This window comes from Hakea prostrata, chromosome 10, assembly GCF_041222555.1.
Source record: "Hakea prostrata isolate BN-2017 chromosome 10, UWA_Hpros_2, whole genome shotgun sequence".
NCBI classification, from domain to species: Eukaryota; Viridiplantae; Streptophyta; class Magnoliopsida; order Proteales; family Proteaceae; genus Hakea; species Hakea prostrata.
In genome coordinates this window covers 45,370,001-45,387,878 of record NC_142609.1, presented here as the reverse complement: position 1 = coordinate 45,387,878, position 17,878 = coordinate 45,370,001, and the positions used below count along the sequence as shown (strand labels likewise).

Here is a 17,878-nt window from a genome sequence, read left to right as displayed (position 1 = left end):
AGTTGTCTGAAGAGTGTTGATCAGTATTGGATTGGTCAGTGAAATTTCTGACGCAAATCACACAAAGTTGAATTTCATATTTATTTATTTGTTTTTTAAGTCCACTACATATGAAAACCAAAACGCATAGCACAGTACAAGGAAGAACATAAATTTCTGGTATCATATGTATCCCACACGCCTAAAACCTCATTCAAACTGATATATCTAGATATATAGGATGCAAATGAGATTTTAAGCAGCAGCATCAACTGCTTGGTTGGAAGCATCCTTCTTAAGGAAATTTTCAATGTACTCTTTCCTGTAGACAAAAGAGAAGTCTCAGAATTTAACTGGAAGAATGTTCAAATCCAAAGGAACAAAAGAACAGCAGCAATAACAAAGAACAGAACAATTACCTGGCTGGAAGGTGATCATGAGGGCGATTGAATGGAGTCCATATGGGATCTCCCACAAAGAGCCGCATTGCCTAAATTCACATACCATTAAGATACGTCAACTTAATTAAGGATTCATAGTTATTTCACACGTAACACTGCATGAAGTATTTCACTTGGAACAATAATGTGACAATTCTCCAGATAGCAAGCAAAACTAAACCCTAATGCAACTGTTCCACAAACCCACCTAATGAAAAAAGTAGGTCTGGCAGTCATTGATGAGTTCGACCATTTGAAAAAAGAGCAGCTCAGTTTTTTCTTTTTTCACCTTTTTTTTTCCATAAAGCAGCTCAGTTTTACTTCACTGCTTTGCCATTTATGTTCAAGAGAAGGAAAGATGCCCAGAATATTTATGGAAATTTTTTTTACCATTATACCGACTTACTGTCAAAATAAGCTACTTTAAAGCACATGGATCAAGGGCAGTCAATGGACACTTGACAGTAAATGCAGCACTACATAAGAAAATCAACAATGCAAACTGAATACTACAAACGTCTCAACCACCAAGAGCAATACAGACTCCCACCCTAAAAAATGGAAAGGGGGGATAAACAAGAACAAACGAAAAAGAAGGGATTCAGGACAAGCACACAAAAGAGGATAATGTGTTCTCCATTAAATTCTTAAAGGGCACTCCACAAGGCTTCCATCATAAGCGATTTGAGCACAAAACTGTTAACTCTTCTGGTGAGTTGGAAAGTCCATGCTACACAATCATGGGTTTACCTTGTGGGCCCACCACTAAACGTCATTGATTCATACATGTAGTCAGGGCATTATGGTTACCCCAGAAAAGGAAGAGAGGAAGGGGGAAAAAAAAGAAAAGAAAGAAAGAGAGTCAGAGCATTATTACACCATGGCGCCCAAACTTCAACATATGTATTAGAAGAGAGTTATGATAGCACATAATATGCCTAGCATCTTTCTCTAATTCCAAACGTAGTCGAGCTACCATTTTCTGATGATACCTTAGGATTCCCTCCTTTTTGTGGATGTAATGCTCGCTGTATAATCTTTTTTTTTTTACTAGCATGGGTTAATTTCAGTTTTCATGGAACCAAAATATAAGATAATTGTGTATATCATTTTCTTTTGTTGGTATTTTGCACAGTACAGGAGAAGATATACTCGAAGAAATATACCTATCTCAGGTCAAGGGTATCCCTGCAATCAATAGTTTTCACAAAATCATGGGATTAGTTATGATCAGTTATTTGTTTATCTTTTATTATTGGTTCCAACAAAATCTGAATCACCTTCCTTGTAAAGTTTGGATTTTTCCTTTAAACTCTCAGCCTCTTCCTCAGTCATGATTAGATTTAGGAAAATTTCATGCGCGCAATTGAGAAGGATTTCTTTTATTATGTCTTAGCCAGCCAAGTGACCTCCAAACTAGCCAAGGTTTTAGAGGAGATTTTCTAGTTATTTTCGTTCATCTTTAGCTCAAGTCCAAAACTGTCCCAAGCCAGAATTATTTGCAAAGCTTCACAGCCAAACAATATGATTGATGGAATTGAGTTAGCTTTATTTTAATATTGAGGTTGTTGTCCCTTCTTTTCTCTCTAACTCCCTTCATCATGATTGGGGATCTCCCTCTTCACTCTCTCTACCTCCTTTCCCCTACACAACCTAATTCCCCACCCCCAATGCCCTCCTTCATGCAGTAACCTCTCTTCTCATCCTTGTTCTATCTCCCACCTCTAGCAGGTCCATTTACTCAATTTGCATCAGTTTATCTTGCTACACAAAATCTCCCCTTCCCTCCATGTTACACAACATTTTTTTTCCCTGTATTTTTTGATGGACTAGATTCCACTATTTTTCTTTTCTTTTCTTCCCCCTAATTAGGCATATGAAACACTACTCATAGGATAAGTATGGGACCTTAGATTCCGTTTCAATTTCTTGTCCCTCTCATTGTCATTAAATGTTTGTGTTTCTTCTGCATTTCTCACTTCAACAGGGTTACCTCTGTCTAAAATAAAAGATAAATAATCATCTTTAACGCACATATATGATAATAAACAAAGCAAGCAAAAGTTTGTACCTTGATATAGTTGTCGCTATCCAGTGTAAAGCGGTGATAGCTTCCAGCTGGTAATACAATCATAGCCCCTTTTTTCACCCATATGCGGATCCAGCGCTCATCTTGGTCCCTCACGTCAAAGTAACCTTCAAAATGAAATAGAGAAGCCTGAATCAACTGTTCATAGTTTAATTAACATGAAGTCAAAACCAAAAGAGTGCATGGCTGTACCACTTCCTGCCACACAGTAGCGAATTTCCTCATCAGTGTGAAGGTGTTCTTCAAAGAAGTTCTTAATCTTCTCCTCATAGTTTGGAAGCTTTTCAGGGCATACCTCACAGAAATCCTATTGAAAATCACGCACAAAATAAGTTAATAAGAATCCTAAATGAGACAAAATTTTGTCCATACAAAATAGAACTCTAGCTAAATAATTCATTTATGAGATTAAAAGGAAAACCATATAAGAATATCCACGGGCTTCGCGAATTTTCTTCAGTTCCTCATCAGTTTCATAATTATCTGCATCCAAACGCCAGCTGAGGACACCAAGTTCTGCAAGGTTGACATAATTGTGTCAACAAATTAATTGAAAGAATTCATGTATTTTGCACGCAACAGTATTTGTATGATGCATACTTTCAAGTTGATCCAATGACACAAACTCCTTAGGATCTCGGTGGTGAGGAAGCCTTTGGTCCTCATCACTGTCATCCATGTACCATGCTTGGATGACTTCCTCTCTGCCATCCTGCAAGACAGAAAATTTCAGAATTCTTCATTATTTTACAACTAGCTTCTAAGCAGCAAAGTAACAATTCAATCAAAAACAAATTGATAAAGAAGTTCAAAGTCATGCATTTCTGAAACAATTTTCAAGCATGCTTATGATGAGTTGGAGCTTTATGTGATAAAACTGTTAATTGAACTACAAGGGAATAACAATTAAATACTGTGAGGAATAAGTGAACATGCAGCTCATATTTTGGATCTACAGAATCTCCCCTCTAACCGGTACAAAATATCGAGAGGGATTTGGTTAACATCACTCTCTCAATCCCTCGTATGCATACAGATGTTACAAAGCCAGCACATTCAGAAGAAGCTTTTCTAAAGTAGGGTAGAATTACAAATATTATATGTCCCAAACTTCAACTGAAGTCCCTTAACTTCTCATCTTGAAGAAAAATGTCAATAGGACCAGAGTTGGTAACAGATACTGACCAGATATAGTACCACCAAATACGACATGTGATGGGCTCCTGCACCTAAAACACATGATACCTAAACTAATGCAGTTCTCAATAAATAATTCTGAACAGCATGCACACAAAAATCAGGTCTGTGCCACACAAGCAAGCAAAAAGATAACAATCAATCAATAGATAGAAATGTGAATACATTACTACCTTCTGCATACTCACCTTTTATAGAACTCAATCAGTTTTTCTGGCAACAAACGCATCTAAGTACTTGAGGAACATCCAAAATAAATTCTACCACTAGGAACAGTCAACCATTTCATGGTTTATTAATACATAATCCTGTGTCTATTTCTTGCATTACTCACATGTCAAATTCCCAAGGGTCCTCTACAATAACTAACTAGTTAAAGCTGACATCATCAGAGAATTTCAGGTTTCAGAGTCTTGCTTTATACACATATAACTGACACCACCACATATTTATATCTATGACGCAGTTGAACTTGTCCAATTGAATCAATTTTGCCTCATAAGAATTTACTTTGGCCAATCGTTGAGTTGTGGTTTACTGATGTAATGGCCTATGCGTAATCCCTTAAAGCGGGGTAATGTCAGTGCATGGCATTACTAGTTAAGTGATTGAGCTAGATTAGGACATTTAACAGCTATATAGAATTCTATTTTGAGTTTATTTACTTGATTGAGTCTATTAGTGTGATTAGGAGTCCTTTTATGAATTAATTTAGGATTTAAGAAGGTCAATATATATGTAATACATTGCCAACTAATTAGGGATGATTTGGATAAATATTTGGCATTTATAAGATTCTTTGTGAAGCTGAGCAATGCATACGAGATTGACGTCCCAGGCCTAATGTTTTTGCTTCTTTTCTATTGTTTTCTTCTCTTTTCTTCTTCCCAAGAGCATCTTCAACCATCCAAGCTTGTTGAAGGCAACATCAGCCAGTTTGCAATATCCCGAGCCCCATGATACTTCTTCATTTTGCTCCACAGCCCCTAGTCCAAGTTTCCCCCCACTTTTTAGTTTTCCATGACCTAAATCACCCGCAGACCATTCTTGCCATTAAAATCAATACATATTTTTATTAAACCTTCCTACTCATCTAGAAACTTGATTCTAATTGCGGTGTCATCTGGCCATTGGAAAACCTAGATCTCCTCCTCCTTCACTTTCCAAAAACCCAAAACAGTAAACCTGATTTATTTATTTTCTTATTTGTTGCCTTTTTCTTAATGAATTCATCAATATTCCACCATCCACAAACCTTTACTGATAGACTTCCCTACAATGACTTGGCATAACCCTACCATCAAACCCTGGGTCTTACCAAAACCCTATCCCAAAAAGGGCGAACCTGGGGCCAAAGGCTTCCACACAAGGAGAGTCCAGAGACAGTTTTCCTACGCAATCTTGCCCCAATAATTTTTGTTTGAAGCTGTTTTAATATCTTGACCTTGGGGCCACAACTGTAATCCACCAACCGTTGCGGTAATGTCTGCCCCTCTTACCAACCCAATCCCTATTTTGACCTAAAACCCCTAAATAGACCAATTCAAGTTGCTAATTCATTGAAGATCTTGGTTACCGTCTCCTAGTTGACCCCACATCAAAATCCAGATCATAGAACTGCTGAAAACATCAAGATTAAACGAAACAGAATAACTTATCACGATTTTATTCACGCTTAAAATCGCTTAAAATCATGCAAAAGATTAAAAATAAATACAGACTGAGATAAGCTATCAACGTAAGAAAATAAGACCAACAAAGGTTTAGTGATTCGTGTTATGATCAGAAAAGAGATTCATGAATCACTTGTCTTCCTCACTAAACTTCATAATAAACAAAATTTTAAGAAATATGAACTCAGCTGAACATCCATCACAATATAATAGGGAAACTAGTTTGACTTCCTTAATTGCATCGATGGTGGAAAATCCCACTGACAGCATAAAAAGAATACATCATTGACGAAAAATCTGAAAATTTACCAACGAAAACCCAGGATTTCAGCGCAGTAGCAAACACAGGCATATCGAGCAGTGTTTTCTCATTTCCCAAAGTATAATCAACCCAAATTAATTGCATGTGGGCTTCCTTCCTCATTGAACAATGAAACGACCCATAACTTGAAAAATCTGGACTTCTTGAGGGTTTATAACATAACAATTGAAAAATTCCAACAACATATAATTTACAAGGGTCTAATCGTTGCTCTGATACAAGCATAGTTTGCATCCCATGTAATTAGAGAGGTCTCAGAGGTTTCCAACATGAGAATTTACCTTAACCTCGCCTGAAAACACCATCTCTGCTGTGCTCTTCGCCGGTCTTTTTTCTCCTCAGATATAAACGCCGCTGACAGACTCCACGAAAAACGGGCGTTGTTTATATATAAGCAGGGAACGCGGTACGGCAAGGCAAATTACGCACGAAATAATGTAAGCTTAAAATCCAGAAGATTCTTCACAGAGCGTTCGTCAACCACTCCTTTTTCGCTTTCTTTTTTTTTTTTTTTTTTTTATATGAGTATGCGCACCACGATTACATCTCAAGAAAGCTTTTATATAATTAACGCCGCCGAATGGGTGCGAACCAAGACCTCCCCATGAGAAAAGAAAGAACCTACAAAAGAGTTTTTTTCATAAACGTGCAAAGGAGCGGAGAGCCATCAAAATTAAGAATGAATGGTCAAAAGAGGGGAAAAGAAAATTAGTTTTCAGTTTGTCAATGATGGGTTACTAAAGCGGTTAAAGGCCCAAATTCCCGAATCCGGATCCTCGCCCGTCGGTGAAGCACGGAGTGCTCCCTGGACGGGTTCCGACCACACAAAACAGTGGGGCCCACAAATGAAATTTTTTTTTTTTCAAAATGTGTTTTTCACCGTGGGCCCCGTTGTTTTGTGGTCAGGAACCTGTCGGGGAGCTGATCCGGACTCCAAGTTCGCACACATTCAATGGCATTAATTATATAAAAAAGCTCCCTTGAGGATGTAATCATGGTGCGCGCAAGTTGGCCCGGATGAACCTCATATCCAAAAAAAAATAAAAAAAATTCAGCGGAGTTCTTTTCATGGCACTTATATTTTCTGAATCTCTGATAGAACATTGTAAAGGCTAAATATCACTCTCCTCCCCTCTTAGTTAATCAAATGACATTTAAACCTCTTTTAATTAGATAATATCATTTATCTCCTCTTAAAAAAAAAAACATATAGACTAAAGAATGTGGGTGTATTTATTTTTTAGTAATAAATTTAATTAAGGGGTAATTTAGGGTTTTTAATTACTAAAGAAATTGTGGATATTTTAGATTTTAATAATATTATTAATTGAGAATAATTTAGAATTTTAAGTATTATACTAATTGACCTAATTTATGATTCAAACTAAAACATAATTTTAAGTAAAGGTAATTTGGGGGTTTCATAAATATTTAGCAGAAACAAAATAGATCCTAATGGAAAAAAATTAACAAAAAGTAAGCGTTTGGTAATTTTATTAGCTAAGAGGGGTGATAAGTGTATGTCGTTTAGCCTAAAGCTATAATTAAAACTCATCTAAGTGACTCTCCAAATAAGAAGGACTTGGGAGAAAATGGTGGGGGGGGGGGGGGGAGAGATAAACCCTAAATAAGGATAAGACCGTAAGGGCATTTAAGTAGACCTGTAAACGGATCGGATTCGGCTCGGATACACCAGTATCCGAATCCGAATAGCAAATCCGCTATCCGATCCGAATCCGACAAAAATTTAGAGAAGGCATCCGAATTCGAACCCGAAACTTTATCGGATTCATCCGATAAAATATCCGATTATTGATTGATAATTGTCACTTTTTTACATTTTTATTATAAATTTATAATTTCCAATTATCGAATACCGCTATCCGAATCCGATTATCATCTATTTTTAAATAAAAAATGTTAAATACTTTACTCTATCCGGATAAAAATTTATTCGGATATTATCCGATCCGATAAGCAATTATCCGAATCCGAATCTGAGTGCTTAGCGGATGGATACGGATATTTTACAATAATAAAATTTTCGGATACGGATACCCTTAAACGAATATGAATGCGAATTCGGAGGTGGAATTTGGCTATCCATTTACAGGTCTACATTTAAGTAATTTTATTTGCCATTTAACAGCTAAACTTAACTGTTGGTAACTACTAACTTTTCAAGTGGGTACCATATAATTTACAACATAATAGCGAGTGGTCACTAATTTTACCTCATAACTAGTGGGTGTCATGTAAAAAACTCTTCTCAGTGCTATTTATTGACTTGCCTCCTAAAGTTAATCACCCCTTTAGCTATCTAATTTATCAATAAGATCATTCTAAGATAAATTATATCAAAGACACCCTCTATAAATGAATAAATCATAGTTAATTATTGATGTAAACTAGTTAAATGTTTGAATATGACAAGAATAACCCTCAACGAAAAATGTATGCTCAACTTGTGTTTTTGTCTCTATTTAATGTTTGTGACTTCTTCCTTCCATAGTCATTATTTAAACCATCCAAGATAATTGGAAAAAATTACAAATACCCAAAAACTATACTAAATTAGCAATGACTCCTTCTATATATTTCTTAAATTTGCACAATGCAACCTATTAGTAAATTTTGTTAAGTTATGGATAGATAATTTAATAATTTATAAATTAGAATCTTAATTTCATTTACTTTTTTCCTTCATGAATTTCTTCTTCTTCATAGGTCAAAAAATTTATATTATAGGACATAAAATAATATACAACTAAAGGTATATTTAACATTTCCTTAACCAATAAATGATCATAAGGGAAAAGAGAACGACTACCAATATGACATAGTACTAGGGTGTTTATGATTTTCAAGTTGTATTTTGGTTGTAATAAAATATTATTTTTTAGTGTATTATAGCTCCCTATCACAGTGGTGGAAGCAAAGGCAGTCCATGATAGCGTCCTTCTAGCGCAGAGTTGTAATCTTCTACACTTGAGATTCTTCTCAGATTGATGGAGTTTGTTAGGGCTCTAAGTTCTAAACCAAAGTGATAACTCCCTTGATCGGCATGCTACTGCCATAGTACGGGAAATTCTCTCTCTAATGTGCATGCAGCGACGACCCATATTAATGCCACATGTATACAAAAGAATTAGACAATGTGAAATAAAATAGTAGGGGTTATGTTGTAAATACAAATTTTATACTCTTACATTAAAGGGTTTAATAGTTTACCAATTTACAACACAAAACCCCTGACTTTATTAATTCAAATTTCATATTTTTCATGAATCGATTCTCCATGTCAAGGACAAGGGTAGAATGGAATGCTAGAGAACAAATGACCTTGTGCTTCTATGGGTTAGAATGATGATTTGATCTTACTGACCGATTGAGACATTATCATCCTCTCCATGACAAGTTGGGAAGTTGTAGAGGAAGCAAAAGAGAAGGTTTCCTATCAACGCTAGCAGTTTCTTCAGCTTCCCCAACAATATCTCATGGTATAGGAAATCCATCACTTGCAGCCTTTGAAAGCATAGTAGGAGGAGCAAGAGCTTTGGAGACTTCGAGAGCATAAACATTCCACGAGCGTGAGAGAAACTCCACGGGCTCCCTTGGGGAGTTAGGTGGTTGAAACTTGAAATCCTAGGATGGGCTATGATCAGGTCTCAATGTTTCACTAATGGTGTCATCCATGAAAACTTACAGAAGAAATTCCACTATTAGAGTTATGTCTAGTATCAATATTTGAAAATGGAGAAGAACATCTGTAAGTGAAGGACTAGAGAGAGGAGGGCATATAGTGAAAGAAATGGATTAAGTTAATACACTTGGGTTGGAAGAGAGAAGGGTTTTTATAGTAGAGAGACAGAGAATTGAAGGGACAAACTGACAAAGCCGTCGAGATATCAATGTTCATTGAAGAGCGAACCTAGCTATTAGACTTGGGTGTTAGGGGTTTGGTGTTGAAAATTTATAAATTATTAAACCCTTGAATATAAGAATAAAAAGTTGTATTTACAAATAAAATTCCGGTGTAATATGAATTAGGAGGTTTTATCCTGATTTATTGTTTTGCTGATTTTTTTTTTTTTTTTGTGGTTGGGTCCAATTTGAAAACCGTTGATGTGGCTCCTGAACCGTGAATGCTGGTTCATTTCGTCGGTTCGTCCGGTTAGCAATCTGCTGTGTGTTGGCCGGCATGGATTCCATGCGTCAACAATGCGCAGCGAAGTTACCTTTCGAACTCTCCCGCGGGTAGGGCCGTAGGAGAGACCGTTCAATTGTATTCCACAGTCGGCGCCGACGAACTCGGAGGACCTTGTCATAGACACCGAGCGAATTCTCTGATCGCCGGAATGAGCAGATTCAGTTGGTTAGGGTTTACCTCGAAGGTGTTTCAGGTTTGGCGTGTGAGTAATGAACTCCAACCTTCCACCCATACACCATTTTCAAGGTTCATCTGGATGTTAGACTCATTTTCGTTATTTGTTTTGTTAATGATATTACTGTGCAGTTCCATCGCTATTCCACCTTTCCGTTGTATCATGGAGTTCGACAAGGCGGGGTTCCATTGCTACGCCAAGAATTATATGGTACCCGGAGTACATTCTCTGTTCCCTTTGATGCAAATTGATTTCTTTTGTTTCTCTCTGTCGTCTTTCTTCACCAGTGCTGTTTGATAGAATGATAGTGGTGTTATCCTGTGTCCGGCTGTGGTTGTTTGCACTTGCGTATCCACGGAAGTGTAGTCATAGCAGTGAAAGAAATTAAGCAGTTTTTTAGTATTCTTGCAATAAAGTTTTCATTTCCATTACAGTTATTAGTTTTAAACGGCGTTGGCTACATAGATTTTTTTGCTTCCAATCAGCTCTGTTATAGGTCATACATGAAACAAGGCCAAAACGATGCATATCTTGTCTCACCACTTCTCTTATGATCATTTAGGTCCGGTTATGGATCTTTGAGTTCCCTGAAGGTCAATCAAATAGCTCGTCTGCATTAGAGCATTGAAATGCCTCTTTAGAACATGCCCATTCCACATCAAATGGCTTTCTTATAGCTTGTCATGATGGCTTTCTTATAGCTTGTCATGATGGCTTTCTTATAGCTTGTCATGTATCAGAGTGATACTCAAGTAAGCTATATTATGATCATTCTTTACTCCTTGTTTTTTGGATGAATAAGAAATATATATGGCAAACCTGGTGCTACAAGTAGAGTATGAGGGGCATTTTTTCCTACATAGTGATTATGGGGTTCACAATCAGTAGAGGTAGGACAGACGAGAAGAGCCACGATGGTGAGTAGAGAGCAATAGAGGATTGATGATAAGAGAAGTCTATAGATGGCCTAGGGAGTAGGTTCAAGACTACCTGGCTATGATCCAGAGTCTGAGAGGAGAAGAGGGGAGACATTCCACTCAAAAGGACCTAGAGTGTGAGGATCCCAGAGCCAGGTCCCATGGCCCCCATGGTCCCAAGCTTCATATGGGGCACCCCCAGTACATGATTGAGATGTTAAGATTCTTCATATAGAACCTTCACTTTTTAAGAAGCTAGAGAGAAAACAAAGAACTGAAGCATATGTGGAGTGATGTGTTGGAAAAAGTGGAGATTGTCATCTCTAAATGGGCCCTCTACCACTGCATTTTTACAAATGTTGCCTAAGGGCCGTACTGCAATGTCATATTTGATGAGATTAGTAGGGTTAGGACTGAAGTGAGGGGGTCAATCCATTATGAGAACTACAATATCTAAAAATATGTTATAATTTTCTTGTCATTATTCGCATTGTTTACAACTTGTACTTGGTAACCTTTAAAGACATAGTAGTCGGCCACAGGGGGAACCTCACCCCCTCCCCACGGAGCGGTTCTTCTATATCACAAGAAGATTTGAGGAGATATATGATTGATTTGAAGCCTATATAGGAGCATTATCAAGTGACTATGATGTGTGATGGTTGGACTGGTTCCACTAGACAGTCTATCATCAATTTCATTGAATTGTGATGGGAGGATGGTGTTCCTCAAGTTTGTTAATGCATCCAAGAAGAAAAAGGATGCCAAATATATTTACTAGCTATTGAAGGATTTGGTTAAAGAGATTGGAGTGGATGTGTGGTATTGGTTTTGAATGATAATGGCTCTAACTTGAAAAAGGCTGGGACAAAGATGATGGAAAATCCAAGTACAAGCTCTTTTGGACTCCTTGTGCTGCACTCTACATTAACCTGATGCTGAAGGACATGGCTCAACTGAAGATTGTTGAAAGGAGTGGTAGACAGGGTAAGATAGATAAGCACCTTCATCTACCACCATGGGTACACATTGCATATGTTGAGAACAAGGTGTGGTGATGACTTGGTTAGGCTAGGCATTACAAGGCTGCAACGAATTGGATTGCCATTAAAGAACTTTGAGGCTAAAAATTCTGACCTTGGGTCCATGTTTGCTCCAGTTCAACTAGAAGAGTTCTACAACCCCAGGAGGAAGAGAAACTACATCCACCTTATCTAGTCGGCTTTTGGGAGAGTCTAAAAAAAGTGTTAAGGGTTCTTGACCTTGTAGAGACAGTTCTACAATTGGTAGATTAACAAAGAAAACCAATTTTATCACATATATGCGTTGCAGGGGACGTGATGAAGTTGTAGGTTGAACAAGTCATCCCAAAGGGTAATAGGAAATTAGTTTAGATGATCCAGGAAATATGGGAGAGGTAGGTGCAACATCCACTACATAAGGTTGGCCAATTTGTAGTTGGTATTTGGTAATTTATTGTTTATGTAGTATAGCTGCAGCATCCACTACATAAGGATTCCTCACAAGTCACAAGCAAAGTGTGGGGGGAATATCCTACGCAGCCTTACCCCAACAATTTTTGTTTGGAGGCTGTTTTGATACCTTGACCTCAAGCTACAATTGTAGTTTGCTGATCATTGCACCAAGGCCCACCTGATGTAAATAATTTCCAAGGGCAACACAGGGACCATGGTTGCTCCCCCAAATCCTATGGCCTCTAATCCCACTAGGGATATTTTGGTAATTTTGGGTCAAAAGTGGTCTAACTGGTTTCCCCACACTATTGGGAGTTAGAATCTACTTTAATTTTTCTAATTGAGTTAGTTGTGAGTCTTGATTTAATTAGGAGTCTTAGTTGGAATCTAATTTCAAGTTGGATTCCTTATTAAAGTTGATCTCTTATTTGCAAGTTGTAATGTGTAGGAACTCTTACTCATAGAGAAAATTTGACCGAAATTGTCGAAATTTCGGTCAAAATGTTTGCATTTTTAAAAAACAAAACGAAATTCCAATGATTTTGGAAAAGTGTCGACTGAAATTTCAAAGATTTCGACCATTCCGGAGGTTTCGACCGAAATTTCAACCATCTCGTCCGAAATTTCGACCGTTTCAACATTCCAACTTGTTTTCCCTTAGTTTTTGTTGATTTATGTGCCATTTTCACCTAATTTCCATGGCTCCTTTGCCTTCAAACACCTCTTTTGCTCATTTTTTTGCCTCTAAACACCTCCAAAGCCACAACAACTACAAAAGAAACTCCGACAACAATAGAATGTGAAGCATGAGCTATACCCAATAGTTCCAAACTTCTCCTTTTTTTATTTTTGTTTTGTTCATGCCTTAAATGATCTTATATTGCCTTGAAATTAATATATGTTTAGCCTTGACTATGATCTATGATTGTGTTTTGTTAAACTTATTTTTTTTATTATTTCCTACCATTTTTTCATTTTCTGATTTTAATAATTATTTTCTAAAATTATGTATTTTTATTTTATGTATATATGATATATATGCTTCAACTTAATATATGTGAGACACCATCGCTTAATCTAGTCGGTCATTTTATTTTGTTGACTTGTTGTATATGTAATCATTCTACCAAACAATTCTTATATGTTGATGATTTTATGCTTGTATGCAATACAATTTGCACTTGTTAGAACTAGTCATTTGTTAATATACTTGAATGATAAATTTTCAATGGTTTTTTTTTTTTTTTAGCAAAATACTAGTTCCATTGTGTTTATTATGCTTGAAGTCAAGAATCCCAAATCATTTTGAGTCCATATGAGGCCCGAAATAAAGTTCCAATTTCCAGAAAAAAATGTTCAGTTTCGATCAAAATTTTGACCGAAACATTGAAATTTCAGCCTTTTGCAAGGTCGAAATTCCTATTTCGGTCGAATTTTCTTCCTTGCTCTTACTAAAGAGTCATTTGCAAGTTTAGAGAGTTATAGTAGGGAATTCTAATTCAAATTGGATTCCCTAAGTTGAGTCCAAGTAGGTTTCTTAGGTTGAGTTCAAGTTGGTTTTCCTTATTGAGTTCTAGTTACTTTCCTTCAATGTAACTGCGATTATATAGAGCTCCTCATACCTTGTAAACAATTCAGACTTGATTAATTGAATGAAAATCTGAGATTTGAAGGTAGAGTGACTCCTGGGTTCCCAAGGGGAATCCCATGGCCGAATGTGATTCGACTTCTACAGTTCTTCTTCAATTTTCCTTCCTTCAAGCCTGCGGTAGCAACCAATCTTCAAGCAATACAGCAGATTTAAGTTCCCATTCAAGTAAATTTCAACCCCAGCCCCTCCCCTACCCCTTCCATCCTTCCTAAGCCCTATGCAGCCTCCCTCATTCCCCTTCCTTCCCTACGGCAGCAACAACCCTCCCCCTTTTTAAAACCCTTTACAGCCTAAAACCCTCCATTAGGATCACACCCTCCCCTAGTCCTAACCCTACTTCTATCTTCATCAATAGACCTTCATTCCATTAGTTCAGAAATTTTCTGCAATTCATCTTCTTCCTCTAAAAACCCTAAGCCCTAGTTTGACTAAAACACTCTGATGTAGAATTGGCAGCATATACAAGGAAGAGAAAAGCCCAATGGTCAAGCCCATCAAAGCCTAAAGATATGATCCAAAACAACCCATGGCTTGCATGGGCTAGGACTATTGTAGTGGGTTAAAATGAGCCCATGGTTTCATGGGCTTGGATTACTTTAGTGGGAGAAGACCAGCCCACATATTTTGAACTAAGCCCAAGTCTAGCTTTGAAAAGTCAATAAAAGGAGCTAGTAGTGGGGTGTAGTAGGTGGATGTTTCCATTATTGTTTTGACTAGTGGTGTTGTGTAGTTGAGTTATTAATAGGTAGGTGGTGTTAGCTAGTGGTTGGATGTTACCATTAGTGTTTATGTCTCTTTAGAATGCTATATAAAAAGACTTATGTAAGAGGTGAAGACACAACTTATGAATTGAAATCAAATTGCTTGCTAGCATTCCTCCTCTTTGGAGAACCCTTGTGTTTGATCAAGGTAGGTTGGTGTTCGATCAAATCGATCCACCTTGCGGTGTGAAGCCCAGGTGTTACGTGTTACATTGTTATTGTCACTTTCTTCATTATAGTTCTGCCCCTATTGGAAGATCTATTCAGCTCGTTATAATACCATTCTAGTTTCAGCCCTCTTTCCCATCTAAACTCTATTTCACTTTAAGTCCATCAAATTTGCAATTGTCTCCCTGTGAAAAGGTCCTATTTGGGTACTGTTTTGATCAATCAAATTTAGTATCTACATTACACTCATAACTTTCTAATCCCTCAACCAAACTCTAAATCCTTTTAGGATTACCTTCTAAACCTTCTCTACCTCCCCTCCAAACCCCAACTAGCCGACACCTAAAGAGTTCCAATCCTAGTAAGAGACCTATTTTCTAGACCCTAAACCTTGGGGCTTGATTTTGAAATTACAAAATAAAAAAAGCTGAACTCATTCTAGCCTAGCTGAATGCTAGAATCCTTCCCATTAACCCTAAAAGACTTCAAACCCCAAGTTACCTAAACCCTAACTACAATTTCAGATCTGAAACTGCAATTACAGCAAGGTTTCAAGCCTTAAACATAAAATTCTAAAACCATAAGCCTGGCCTAAACCTATTCTAACCCTAACCTCACCCTATCACTTATTTATTGTTACAAAAACGGAAGCTGTTTACAATCCAATAAGACTGCTGATTCTCAAGGAAGAGGGTCTTGGAGTGAGCTTGGTTTTGGGGCAACATTCAAATAACTAAACCTTAGATCCTTGTTCACGTCACTGCCCTTTATGAATAAGAAAATATAATGCATCCTAAATGGAGATAAAAGCCAAGGGGAGACCACAGGGGAAACCACGGTGGAGGGCGACTTAGATAAGAATGCGCTGAGATGGAGATAGAACGGAGTCAAGGGACTGATCGTAATCCCAGATAATAACATCCTTGGGAATTCCATTAAATGTTTGGGAATAACGAGGAAAGTTCACAGTTGACCTATTTATAAATGGCCTTCCAAGTTTTTCTGAGGTATGAAATTAGTAAACCATCTACAAAGATTGTGCTTGACCAAATGTGTGAAGTAGTCGCCTTGAAACTAGTTTGCCGATGGTGTCACTAGTTTAGGAGTTGTCGAAGATGGGGATCATCCAAGGAAGTTCATGGTTGAAGTGTTATTGGTAAGGCTAGAGGTAAGAGCCAAAGGGGTGGGTGAGGGGGCCGTAAAGAAGAGATGGTAAATGTCTTTCTCTTCACTATTGTAGATGATACATGTGAGGGAAACCTAGATGCGATGGAAAAGGAGAAATGATTAGGTAGGGAGGCATAGTAAGGGCTTTCCTAACTGTGATGGATTGCATGGGGATGTATCCTTTGAACCAAACTAACTTGGACTAGGGAATATTAGGAGAGGTGGCCTAATGAAGTGTCTGGAAAGTGGAGGAGGAGAAGGAACCATAGGAAAGGAAGCCAAATGATTTAGATAGGTGGAGGAGGAAGAGAAGACCAAATGATAACCTTACTCGAATAGGGCTGTTGCTTCAAGGATCGTTAGGGCTAGATTAGAATTCTAGGCCAAAAACTAGGGTTTTGGTTTGCGTATATGGGTGGTTTTAATGAGTGGTTCACCAATTGGTTCCATAATTGTGTTCTACTTCCTTGGGTTGGGTTTGGTTTGTTTTGTTTGATGGGATAGTGATGGTTAACTTGGTGCGTTGGGTCTTCGGTTGGGAGGGTTTAGATTTGAGATGGGATGAAAACTTAGGGAATGGGATAAAACTTGAAAGGGAATTTTGTTTTGTTCCTTAGAATAATCTCATCAAGTGTCAATTATTTTGGATGTATGGATCAAAAGATATTAGGTTTCTTGATTTTGGAGGGAAAATAGGGTGATAAAAGCAAGGATGGACAAACTTAGGGTTTGGTTGGTTTGTTAGGGCTGTGGGATCAAGGTGAGAGGGATGATGGGGAACTGTTGGTTAAAATATGGGGCTAAACAGGGGATAGGTTGGGGAGTGATCGTGTTGTTAACCATGGTTATTAAAGCGGCCAAAGCGATTGGGGTTCCGTCTTGGTGATTAGGCGACTAAACGAGCGTTTAGGCGGCAATAAAGCGACCAAAGCAGTTTAGTCAATATTTTTAATATAACTACTTTTTAATACAAATACTTTTATAATAAACTAAAGTACTAAACAAACATTCAACAATCACATTCATAAAAATAAAAATAAAAATAAAAAAACATTTAAGAATCACAATTATGAAAAATTATCCAAAAAAATAATAAAAACATAACTTCATCTCATCAAGCATCATAAGATTCATAACAATAATTATGTGGTATGTACCATATCAGTAATCAATGTGAAAAATGAAAATGAAAGCTTAGTGAAATCTGATATTCATATATAGTTCAGTGAAATTATTTTTAACATGACTTTTTTGTTAAATATACATGAATAATATTCGAATTGGAATCAGAATTGATGTATCCATTTTTTCCTTTTTTAACCAAACAATGCCGACATGATAAATTAATAGATCTCATTATTTCGATTTCCAAGTCATTGTTTATTTAATGATTCATTGATTATCAATGTTGAATATGGCTCATGCTTCACATTCTATTGCCGACAGGACACTTTGGGCCTCGGAGTTCATTTGCAAATTGAGCCTTAATTCCAAAATGGCTCACATATTTAAATTTATATACGGCATTGTAGAATAAATTATGATTAAAAAAGGAAAAATAATATGCACAAATTACAAAATGTAAAAAAAGCGGTTGCGTTAGAATCTAGGCGGTAATATGGTGCAAAAGGCGGCAAAGCGATAGTGCCTAAGC

At 37.1% G+C, this 17,878-nt stretch overlaps 2 protein-coding genes across 5 annotated transcripts in view; one reads left to right on the top strand and one right to left on the bottom strand.

The window, feature by feature from the left end:
• Positions 1-14: 14 nt before the first annotated feature.
• Positions 15-6,122, bottom strand: LOC149003378 (acireductone dioxygenase 2). Its single transcript, XM_089136280.1, has 7 exons — positions 5,982-6,122; positions 3,109-3,220; positions 2,930-3,024; positions 2,701-2,815; positions 2,491-2,615; positions 399-469; positions 15-301 (listed from the first exon to the last, which is right to left on the bottom strand). Exons 1-7 carry the CDS (start codon positions 6,003-6,005, stop codon positions 235-237), a joined length of 609 nt encoding a protein of 202 aa, XP_088992406.1. The 5' UTR covers positions 6,006-6,122; the 3' UTR covers positions 15-234.
• Positions 6,123-9,886: 3,764 nt separating this feature from the next.
• Positions 9,887-17,878, top strand: part of ATJ1 (DNAJ heat shock family protein) — a 46,108-nt gene continuing 38,116 nt past the window's right edge. For 3 of the 4 annotated variants that reach the window (XR_016170385.1, XM_089138520.1, XM_089138519.1), the window contains exons 1-2: positions 9,970-10,112; positions 10,217-10,295. Coding sequence is in view for 3 of the 4 variants with exons in the window: in XM_089138520.1 (XP_088994646.1) it covers positions 10,059-10,112; positions 10,217-10,295 (133 nt within the window). In the remaining variant the exon portion in view is untranslated. Of the gene's footprint in view, positions 10,113-10,216; positions 10,296-17,878 lie in introns of all 4 variants that reach the window. The other variant, XM_089138521.1, reaches the window with a different exon arrangement.